We start from the raw sequence: 12402 nt of genomic DNA, 5'->3' as shown, positions 1-12402 counted from the left end.
TCGGCGAGGTCACAAAGGACCCCAGGGTAACTTCTAAGCAACTGAAGGCCTCTCTCACATTGGCTAATGTTAATGTTCATGAGTCCACCATCAGGAGAACACTGAGCAACAATGGTGTGCATGGCAGGGTTGCAAGGAGAAAGCCACTGTTCTCCAAAAAGAACATTGCTGCTCATCTGCAGTTTGCTAAAGATCACGTGGACAAGCCAGAAGGCTATTGGAAAAATATTTTGTGGACGGATGAGACCAAAATGGAACTTTTTGCTTTAAATGAGAAGCGTTATGTTCAGAGAAAGGAAAACACTGCATTCCAGCATAAGAACCTTATCCCATCTGTGAAACATGGTGGTGGTAGTATCATGGTTAGGGCCTGTTTTGCTGCATCTGGGCCAGCACGGCTTGCCATCACTGATGAATGAATTCTGAATTATACCAGCCAATTCTAAAGGAAAATGTCAGGACATTTGTCCATGAACTAAATCTCAAGAGAAGGTGGGTCATGCAGCAAGACAATGACCCTAAGCACACAAGTCATTCTACCAAAGAATGGTTAAAGAAGAATAAAGTTAATATTTTGGAATGGCCAAGCCAAAGTCCTGACCTTAATCCAATCAAAATGTTGTGGTAGGACCTGAAGCGAGCAGTTCATGTGAGGAAACCCACCAACATCCCAGAGTTGAAGCTGTTCTGTACGGAGGAATGGGCTAAAATTCCTCCAAGCCAGTGTGCAGGACTGATCAACAGTTACCGGAAACGTTTAGTTGCAGTTATTTCTGCACAAGGGGGTCACACCAGATACTGAAAGCAAAGGTTCACATACTTTTGCCACTCACAGATATGTAATATTGGATCATTTTCCTCAATAAATAAATGACCAAGTATAATATTTTTGTCTCATTTGTTTAACTGGTTCTCTTGATCTACTTTTAGAACTTGTGTGAAAATCTGATGATGTTTTTGGTCATATTTATGCAGAAATATAGAAAATTCTAAAGGGTTCACAAACTTTCAAGCACCACTGTACATGTAGAAAATAAAAATATGTAAATATAATAAGGAATCGCAGCAACAGTTTGAGTATATTTGAAAGAAATATATCTGAAGTAAAATAAACATTTCTGCAGAAAATTCAACAAGTTATTCATGCACACTGTTACACATCTAATTTTTCAGTGTAGTATCAACTTATAGAGTAAGAAAATTAACTTTCTGATTTTAACCCAGGCGGCATGGTGGTGTAGTGGTTAGCGCTGTCGCCTCACAGCAAGAAGGTCCGGGTTCGAGCCCCGTGGCCGGCGAGGGCCTTTCTGTGCGGAGTTTGCATGTTCTCCCCGTGTCCGCGTGGGTTTCCTCCAGGTGCTCCGGTTTCCCCCACAGTCCAAAGACATGCAGGTTAGGTTAACTGGTGACTCTAAATTCACCGTAGGTGTGAATGTGAATGGTTGTCTGTGTTTACGTGTCAGCCCTGTGATGACCTGGCGACTTGTCCAGGGTGTACCCCGCCTTTCACCCGTAGTCAGCTGGGATAGGCTCCAGCTTGCCTGCGACCCTGTAGAACAGGATAAAGCGGCTAGAGATAATGAGATGAGATGAGATTTTAACCCAGGTGGTGTAGTGGTTAGCACTGTTGCCTCACAGCAAGAAGGTTTTGGGTTTGAGCCCGGCGGCCGACAGGGGTCTTTCTGTGTGAACTTTGCATGTTCTTCCCCTGTCTGCGTGGGTTTCCTCCGGGTGCTCTGGTCCCCCCACCCCAGTCCAAAGACATGCAGGTTAGGTTAATCGGTGGCTCTAAATTGACCGTGAGTGTGAATAATTGTTTGTCTCTATGTGTCAGCCCTGCGATGACCTGGTGACTTGTCCAGGGTGTACCCCACCTCTTGCCCATAGTCAGCTGAGATAGACTCCAGCTTGCCTGCGACCCTGCACAGGTAAAGCAGTTATGGATAATGGATGGATTTTAAACCTTTAAATTTTCAGTCCCCAGATTCAAGCCTGATGGGTATAACTGCATGTCTTTCCTCTTAGTTTCGTCATGTTGGCTAAATAATTCAAAGTACCTACTAAATTGTTTTAAGGGAAATAATGTCCTGCCATCCATCATCCCTGACATCTCCTGGAATCAATAATAAAACCATACGTATATATAATCTTTAGAAAAATCCTGTGAATAAAGTTGTTGTGTTATTGTTGCGATTGTGAGTTTTATTTCACAAGCCATCTCTCAAAAAAGTGGCTGCACGATGGTGTAGTGGTTAGCACTGTCACCTCACAGCAAGAAGGTTCTGGGTTCGAGCCCAGTGGCCAATGGTGTGTGTGTGGGGGGGGAGTTTGCATGCTCTCCCCGTGTCTGCGTGGGTTTCTTCCGGGTGCTCCGGTTTCACCACAGTTAACGTGGGGCAGCCTTGGGCTGAAGTGCCCTTGAGCGAGGCACCTAACCCCCAACCACTCCCTGAGTGCTGTAGCATCACTGCCCACTGCTCTGGGTATGTGTGTGTGCTCATTGCTCACTTGTGCATGCATGTGTGTGTTCACTGTTTCAGATGGGTTAAAGGTAGAGGACAAATTTCACTGTGCTTAAGTCTGTACTTGAGTGTATGTGTGACAAATAAAGGCTTCTTCTAAGAACATAAACACAAAAAATGATGAGCAAATTTGTTCTAAATAAGATGAAAAGGGTTAAAATGAGCCCTTACTCTGCTTCTTTAGCTGAAGTGCTGCCATACCTGATTTCAGTGTGATTTTTTTTCCCCTGGATGTAATGGGAGGAGCTTAGATGCTATTTGATTGGTTGCTATTTGATTGGTTGTTTTGTCCATTTTGATGGACAACAGGTCTCAATTGATGTTACAGTATATGTGCAACGAAGCATAAACTATAGAAGAAAACACATGATGTCCATTGCAATGGACACGGAGTCTGAAAGTGTTCGAAATTATGATCCTAAATCAACACATGCACTGTTAATTTAACTCCTACATTCTTGAATTAACTCTGTTACTCTTGAAATTGTTTTTAAATTAATATAAGCATTGAATTTAGCTGACTATTAAATGAACACACCATGATTATATTGACATTTTTATATGCTTTTAAATACTTTTCACTTAATGACTAGTGTAAGAGATCAGTGTAAGAGACTTGTCAAGCCTTAAACAGTAGAGGCTTATATATTTTTAAGTAAATATAATATAATATACTACTACTATTACTACTACTACTACTACTAATAATAATAATACAATGCAACAGTGTCAGTAAAAATACCCGTCTTTGAAATTCTTCTTTCTTTTCACTGTTTTTTATCTCTACTCTTTGAGCTGTGTGACTAAAATTTTGTAGAACAGATTTGCTCTGCTGCTCTGCTCATCACCTAGTTTGACTAGTATTATCGAGTCTATAATAAATGCAGAATGGATCCATATAATCTGTGGTAGAATAAAAGGTCAATGATCCTCCATCTGCTGCGTTAGCCATCATAAAGTCCAATTAATTGGAAAGACTATGCAGTGAGGAGAGCATTGTAAGCTACTGCTTAGTCTGGTTGGTCAGTCAAACCTGAACAACTCACTTTTTTTTTCACTTTCTCCCCAACTCAACTGCCTACCAATTCCCATCCACCATCCAGCTCTCCCATATCATACAACAGCTACCAGCTAGGGAGGGTGAAGGCTAATGTGTGCTTCCTCTGAGACACATAAATCCAGCCAAACATGTTTTTGAACTGCTGCTTAACCTGCATCACAAGGCAGTGTAATATATCAGGAAAGTGCCATCTAACCTTCATACATGAGCGCACAGGCACCCACAATTGGCTCTGTGATTGGCACCGGAGCAAGTATGCCATGCCACCCAAACAGTGCAGCCAATTTCACTCCCTTCGCTGAGGCATCACTGGGATTCAAACTCTCAATCTCCTGATGATAGGGCAGACCACTCAGGAGTTCAACTCTCTTTTTAACTTCAAACTCAAGCTCAGAGCTATTTAGTGGGGTCAAGAAAGCTGAGTCTACAGCAATGTAGTTACCTTTTCTTTTTCTTCTTTTTTTTAAACTGCAGGACTGTGCAAAAGTCTTAGGCACATGCTATAGACCAAAAATGGCTTAAAAATAATGAAATGAAATGGTTCAACATTAAAAAAACAACACTATCCTCCTAAGACCCAAGCTGGTTTTTTACATGCATTTTTTATTTCTTTTTGCTATTTGGGCTTATTAGAACCTGATTAGAATAAAAACTAAGCATCATCTTTGATAAGATGTACTTTTTGAGAAAAAGTATGTCCACATATGACGCGGTACGCGGTGGTCCGGATCACCGTATTTTCCATACAAAACGAGGGCATTAATTAATTATTTTTCCTGGATTGTGGTCCGGTTCACCGTATGCTGTATTATATTACGATATAAATAAAAACTTACCAAAATCATACTGTGTTTGTCATTTAATACGAGTTTTTTTACAAAGTCGTACATCATTTGTTATTTTTTCTCAAACCGGAAGAGAAATGCATGCGTAAAACACACGCGCAATAAAAGATACCAGTTCTAACGCATGTAAAAAAGCGGGAGCTGCCACGAGGGAAGTGAAAAATAATTTTACCAACTTTCGTCATTATGTCTCAGGGTGGTTATGAACAGCTTCTAAGGAATAAGAAAAAATGTGCTAGAGACTACAAAGCAACAGAAGAAAGGGCAAAGGAAAGAATTTATTCTAAATTAGGGGAAGAAGTAGCTGAAAATTTAAAATTTATTTGTCTTCTGAACTTGGTGGTCCGGACCACACCTGAAAACGGCGTGGTCCGGACCACAACGGTAGTCCGGACCACCGCGTACCGCGTCATATGTGGATTCTTGTTCTGAATTTCTAAAAAGTGCTGTCCACGTATGTGACCGCTAGGCCCTAGGAGGCTATAAACAGCAGTAAGCCATAATATCCATCCATCCATCATCCGTAACCGCTTATCCTGTGCAGGGTTGTGGGCAACTGGAGCCTATCCCAGCTGACTATGGGCGAGAGGTGGGGTACACCTTGGACAAGTCGCCAGATCATCACAGGGCTGACACATAGAGACAAACAACCACTCACACTCACATTCACACCTACGGTCAATTTAGAGTCACCAGTTAACCTAACCTGCATGTCTTTGGACTGTGGGGGAAACCGGAGCACCCGGAGGAAACCCACGCAGACACGGGGAGAACATGCAAACTCCACACAGAAAGGCCCCTGTCGGCCACTGGGCTCAAACCTAGAACCATCTTGCTGTGAGGTGACAGTGCTAACCACTACACCACCGTGCGGCCCCTAAGCCATAATAAATAAAACAAAGTCAATATTTGGTGTGAGACAACCCTTTGCTTTAAAAAAAATAATCGTCTCCGGTACAGTGAGATAACCTGGTGACTTGTCCAAGGTGTACCCCGCCTCTCACCCATAGTCAGCTGGGATAGGCTCCAGCTTGCCTGCAACCCTGTAGAACAGGATAAGCGGCTACAGATAATGGATGGATGGATGGAAGGTACAGTGAGTGCAGTTTGATAAGGAAATGAGCTGTAGGTTTTACTGAGCGTCTTGCAGAACCAGCCACAGTTCTTCTGGACACTTTGACTGTCACACTCGCTTCTTAATTTTGCACCAAAACTCAGTAACCTTCATTATGTCTTCTTTTTTTAACCTGAAAAGTGTTCTCTTACGGAATACGTATGCTGCTTGAATACAAACATTTTTTTTTCTGTAACATTTAACTTTGTGCTGGAAAACTAAAATGTTTTTGTACTGACTCGATAACGTAGAAGTCATAAACTAGAAATCTATAACAAAGTTTGTATGAAAAAAATACGGTGCCTCAGACTTTTGCACAGTACTGTATATGCGGCTGTGTGTAAAGTGCAAGGGGCATCCAGCAGAAGCTGAATCTTAAAACCAGAAGTTTCTTGCTCAATTCCATCATAAAGCTATGCTAGCTCATATTAAAAATCCTGTGACCTTCACCAAAAATGTCACTTATTGAAGGGGAAAGGCCAGAGCTATTTCCATTATCCACTGTATACAGTAGCTTTTCTGGATGAGTAAATTCTGTAGCCTGAAGCTACTTTTTAAAATTCCCTGTTTTGGATGTGAATGAACTCATGTGTAGTTAGTGATTTGTTTAATGCAGAATCACAATGTTGTCAGTGCCTATTTACATACATTACCATCTCATCTAATTTATCAGTTGTGGTGTGTGTGTGTGTGTGTGTTTTACAGGTGGCAGTCCGTACACATGGTGGGTTGGCAGAGGGAATGAAAAGCACTTCTACTGGGGTGGTTCTGCACCAGGAATCAAGAAATGTGCTTGTGGAATCGAACGCAATTGTACAGACTCCAAGTACCACTGCAACTGCGATGCTGATCACAAACAGTGGTGAGTAAGTTCACTGTTTTACACACCTCGTAATGCTTCACCTTTTTTTGTGCTTCACCAAATTGAGATGGGGTTTCACACAAAAGCTACCAACCAGGTAGGGTGAAGCAGGAACATGGAGATCCATTTGTGCATTGGGGGGTGCTGGAATGTTAATCAGAAATTATGTGACCCTAAATTCGATTGCACACGAATCACAAATGCCAATGACAGGTGAATATTGATCTGTGGTGTGTGTGTGTGTGTGTGTGTGTGTGTGTGTGTGTGTGTGTGTGTGTGTGTGTGTGTGTGTGTGTGTGAGAGAGAGACTATGCAATGGAAATTTCTAATAAACACTTCAGAACGCTTAGCAGTCGTCTTTTCAGTTATTTATTATAGTAGATCATATAACAGATATATAAAATAGGAAAGGAAAGAGAAGACTAGAAGAAGACACCACTTGTGATGATGCCGAGAGTACGCGCACTCTGAGTTGTGTTTTAGTGGCTGTTATCTATTATACTCTAAAGCAGTGGTTCTCAAACTTTTTTCACCAAGTACCACCTCAGAAAATACTTGGCTCTCCAAGTACCACCATAATGACCAACATTAAAATACAGTAGCGTAGTAGGTCTAAGTATTCATTAAAAACAAGGCGGAGGTTTTATTTAACAAGTATATTTAATATTGTTGGCCACTGTAACATTACGCACAGTACTGTGCTTAAATATAGGAAAATAAAACACTGTCCTTAAATAATGAATCAAATAAAATTAATTGCACATAAAAGTTTAACTAGTTTAACTCTCTGGCAGCTTTCTCTCCACACATGATACGTGTCATCTCATCTCATCTCATTATCTCTAGCCGCTTTATCCTTCGACAGGGTCGCAGGCAAGCTGGAGCCTATCTCAGCTGACTACGGGCAAAAGGCGGGGTACACCCTGGACAAGTCGCCAGGTCATCACAGGGCTGACACATAGACACAGACAACCATTCACACCTACGGTCAATTTAGAGTCACCAGTTAACCTAACCTGCATGTCTTTGGACTGTGGGGGAAACCGGAGCACCCGGAGGAAACCCACGTGGACACGGGGAGAACATGCAAACTCCACACAGGAAAGTCCTCGCCGGCCACGGGGCTCGAACCCGGACCTTCTTGCTGTGAGGCGACAGCGCTAACCACTACACCACTGTGCCGCCCTGATACGTGTCATCTCTCTGGCTAATGGTAAACACAGCAGTTCCCCAATTGTGTGCGGCTTACCGGCTCTGGCGATCAGGAGGCTGGCACGATATGAAGCTTCCTGTGCTTTGGCTACGGGTGTACCATAGGACAGAATGGTGGACTTGGACTGCTTCAGTTCATCACGTTTTCGTAAAAAAAATCCATTGGTTTGTCCTTTAGTGCTGTGTGTTTGGTTGTAAGATGCCGTTTGAGATGCGATGGTTTCATGGATTCATTTCTCAGAACATCCCCGCATACAACACACTGCGGCCTGGGCAGCTCCTCTGTCCCGCTCCAAATGAATCCCAGTTTTATGTATTTTTCATCATACTTCCTCCTCACTGGTTTCTGCTGTTTGCTAGCAGTTCTGGGGCTGGTTTTGCCACTGTCGTTAGCATCTGTGCTCGGCTCACACACGTCCTCTTCAGTTCTCCCTCTCTCCTGATCCACGCTCCCATTCGCGGATTTAAGTCACGACAGTAATTTTGTCCTACTCGTCATAATTAGCAAAGCCACCTCCACCTTTTCCCATCACAGCCTAGTCTACCAATGGCAGATAACCGTCTGTCAGCGGAACCGGCGGGAATGCGTACGTACGCTACGTATGGCTACCCAGAAGCACTTGCAAACTTTTTTAAATTATTAACTTAATTTGTATTTCCTTTCATTTTCTTGTCATCGGTTGATAAGATATTCTCATCCATTCGGATATTATGGATAGTATTTCACTTTTTTTATTTATATTTAATTACGTGATTCTTTGGCGTACCACTAGAATGGAGCCCGCGTACCACTAGTGGTACGTGTACCACAGTTTGAGAATCTCTGCTCTAAAGGCATTCGCTTACTGCTTGCATCTTCACGTGATTGACTCAAGATTTTCTATGAAGCTTTGTTAAAGCGTGCACCTGGCATGCTCTGGCATGCGCAGGTGGATGCGTAGTTATAGAGAACTCAGGCACCCTGCTTATCACCAAGGCCACAGAAAAGCGATTACAGCATGTGGAAAAACATCTCTTCTCAGTAACTAAGCCACTTTAGCTCAACATACAGAAACACAGAGAATAATAATGTTCATCCATTAAATTTCCCTCACAACTATAAATACTCAACATAAAGTTTTGCATACTTTTATTTGTTTACAGTACCAGTCAAAGGTTTAGACACACCTTCAAATTCAATGTTTTTTCTTTATTGTTTAAATTAAAAGACACTTCATGTCTGAAAGTAATTACGGATGTTGTTTCTTTTTACTTAGTTTATTTACTGTTTGATCTCAAACGCATCAAAAAAAGCAAGAAATTTCACTAATTAACTTTTGACGAGGCACACTTGTTAATTGAAAAGCATTCCAGGTGACTACCTCATGAAGCTGGTTAATAATAATAGTGTGCAAAGTGTCATCAAGATAAATGCTGGATACTTCGAAGAATCTAAAATATGAAACATTGTTTTTTAACACTTTTTGACTGGTACTGTATGTATCTAGATAATTATTATTATTATTATTATTATTATTATTATTATTTCAGCAGTTACATGAATAAAGAAATCCTATAAGATGGAGATTTTGCCGATTTTGATCAACTGGATTGCTTGGTCATCAGCAGGATTTATAGCCACAATCTGCTCATGATAGGTTTAGATTAGATTAGATTAGATTAGATTAGATTAGATTAGATTAGATTAGATTAGATTAGATTAGATTAGATTAGATTAGATTAGATTAGATTAGATTAGATTAGATTAGATAAAACTTTATTGATCCCTTTGGGCGGGTTCCCTCAGGGAAATTAAGATTCCAGCAGCATCATTACAGATAAACAGAGAAAAGAAATAGAGAAAACTTCTAGATAAATTAAAATAAAGTATTTACATATACTTTAAAGGTGTGGGGTGGGGGGGGTGGGGGGGGCGGTGGTAGGAGAGACATTGCACTTTATATTGCACATTGTCCGGTATTGCTTATTGTTAGGCTAGGCTACTGCTCCTTCCCGTCCTCTGTCCTCCTGTTACCCCTCCTCCCCCCCAGAGAGGAGTTGTACAGTCTGATGGCATGAGGGACAAAGGAGTTTTTGAGTCTGTTCATCCTGCACTTGGGAAAGAGCATTCTGTCACTGAACAGGCTCCTCTGGTTGCTGACGATGGTGTGCAGAGGGTGACTGGCATCGTCCATGATGTTCAATAGTTTGTCCATAGACCTCTTCTCTGCCACCATCACCAGAGAGTCCAGCTTCATGCCGACCACAGACCCGGCCCGCCTGATCAGTTTGTCCAGCCTGGATGTGTCCTTCTTGGATGTGCTGCCCCCCCCCAGCACACCACGGTGTAAAACAGGACACTGGTGACCACAGACTGATAGAACATCCACGGGAGTTTCCTGCAGATGTTAAAGGACCTCAGCCTCCTAAGGAAGTATAGCCTGCTCTGTCCCTTCCTGTATAAGTGATTGGTGTTGCAAGTCCAGTCCAGCTTGCTGACCAGCCACAGCCCGAGGTACTTGTAGGAATCCACAGCCTCCACCTTGACTCCCTCGATCAGAACTGGTCATGACCTTGGTCTGGACCTCCCAAAGTCAATGACCAGCTCCTTGGTCTTCAAGGTGTTGAGCTGCAGATGGTTCCTGTTGCACCACACAGCAAAGCCCCTCACCAGGCTCCTATACTCCTCCTCTCTGTTGTCACTGATACACCCAACGATGGCTGTGTCATCGGCAAACTTCTGAATGTGACACAGCTCCGAGTTGTAGCAGAAGTCCGCGGTGTACAGGGTGAAGAGAAGAGGGGCCAGCACTGTGCCCTAGTGTGCTCCAGTGCTGCTAATCACAGTGTCAGACGTGATGTCCTTCAGCCTGACGTACTGCGGCCTGTCAGTGAGGTAGCTGGAGATCCAGGTGACCAGGCAGGGGTCCACTCGCATCCTGTTCAGTTTGTCCTGAAGCAATAGGGGTTGGATGGTGTTGAAGGCACTCGAGAAGTCCAAGAAGAGGATCCTCACTGTGCCATTTCCCTTATCCAGATGCGAGTGGGCTCGGTGTAGCAGGTAGAGGATGACGTCTTCCACACCGACACTTGCCTAGTACGCAAACTGCAGACAGTCCTGGGCATGTTGTACCTGGGGTCTGAGGAGGCTGAGGAAGAGCCGCTCCAACATCTTCATCAGATGTGAAGTGAGTGCCACCGGTCGGAAGTTGTTCAGCTCGCTGGGCCGATTCTTTTTGGGAACTGGAACAATACATGATGTCTTCCAGAGGGTGGGCACTTCAGTCGGGGACACACCTTGTCGGGGCCTGCTGCTTTCCTGGGGTGAAACTTCCTCAGTTGGCCTCTGACCTGGTCTGCAGTAATGCATGGAGGAGTCTGTGTTGAGGAGGGGGAGGAGGGGGCTGCTGTGATGACTGCTGTGTGTTGAGGGAAGAAGGAGAGATAGCTGCAGTGAGGGAGAGGGTGGGGGGGATGTGGGCTGGTTGAACCGATTGAAAAAGTCATTCAACTCATTCGCCCTCTCCACTGTCCCCTCAACGACTCTGGTCTTTGTATTGTGGCCTGTGATGGTTTTCACACCTTCCCAGACCTCCCTCATGCTGTTCTCCTTCAGCTTCTGCTCCACCTTCCTCCTGTAGCTGTCCTTAGCTTCCCTCATGCAGCGTTTTACATGGTGGGGGACTTGCCTCCCTATCCCTGCTCCTGAAGGCAGCCTTCTTCCTGTTGACGACAGCTTTGACTTCCTGTGTTACCCATGGCTTGTTATTAGGGTAACACCGTACAGTCTTAGCGGGGGAGACCACGTCTGCGCAGAAGTTAAGGTAATCCGTCAGACAGTGTGTCAGCCCCTCTATGTCCTCACAGTGTGGGCTAAGCAGCACATCCCAGTCCGTGATGTCATAACAGTCCCTGAGGGCATCTTCCATTTCAGGGGACCACCTCCTGATGGAGCTAGTTGTTGCAGGCTGCCTTTGAACCAGGGGGGTGTACTTCGGCTGTAGAAGAACCAGGTTGTGGTCAGACTTCCCTAGTGGGGGGAGGGGTGTGGCTCTGTATGCATCCCTCACATTAGCATACAGCAAGTCAATTGTCCTGTTGTTCCTTGTTGGACAATCCACAGCCTGGTAAAAAGCAGCCAAAGTAGAGTCCAAAGTAGCATGATTGAAGTCCCCAGAAATTATGATAAATGCCTCAGGGTGCTGTGTCTGCAGCCTTGCTGTGACAGAGTGAATCCTCTCACGTGCAGTGGCTGTGTCTGCCCTCGGAGGGATGTAAACACAGATGGTGATCACGTGACTGAACTCCCTCAGCAGATAATATGGCCGCAGGCTAATGCCTAGCAGCTCCAAGTCCGGGCAACATAAAACTGTCTTTACGGAGATATGTCCCAGGTTACACCAGCGGTTGTTAACATAAATGATTAGTCCCCCACCTTTGCTTTTCCCGCATGTGTTAGTGTCTCTGTCGGCTCTCACAGCAGTGAATCCTCGCAGGTCCACGTTAGCATCCAGTACAAGGTGTGTTGGCCATGTCTCCGTAAAGATAAATAAGCTGCTCTCCCGGTAAAGCCGCTGGTTGTTCAGAGCGGAAAGCTCATCGACTTTATTCGGCAGCGAGTTCACATTCCCCATGATAACGGAGGGAATGGATGGTTTGTAGTGCTGCCGGTTGTCCGCTAGCCTAGCCTTTAGCTTAGCTCCAGCTTTGCAGCCTCTGGGTTTCCTCCTCAGCTCAGCCGGGATGGGGTGTCATATCCCGGCTTGTCCCATTGTTTTCAGAGCCAGCAGCTCCTCTCTCGAATATGT

The 12402-nt window shown here is 44.1% G+C and overlaps 1 protein-coding gene across 1 annotated transcript in view; it reads left to right on the top strand.

The window, feature by feature from the left end:
* LOC132867605 (contactin-associated protein-like 2) overlaps positions 1-12402 on the top strand; it is a 386791-nt gene that overhangs the window by 234299 nt on the left and 140090 nt on the right. The window contains exon 14 of the mRNA XM_060900588.1: positions 6247-6403. Within this exon, the coding sequence (XP_060756571.1) occupies positions 6247-6403 (157 nt within the window). The remainder of the gene's footprint in view (positions 1-6246; positions 6404-12402) is intronic.

Source organism: Neoarius graeffei, chromosome 19, assembly GCF_027579695.1.
Source record: "Neoarius graeffei isolate fNeoGra1 chromosome 19, fNeoGra1.pri, whole genome shotgun sequence".
NCBI classification, from domain to species: Eukaryota; Metazoa; Chordata; class Actinopteri; order Siluriformes; family Ariidae; genus Neoarius; species Neoarius graeffei.
The sequence above is the reverse complement of the archived record's forward strand: the minus strand, read 5'-3'. Positions and strand labels throughout refer to the sequence as shown.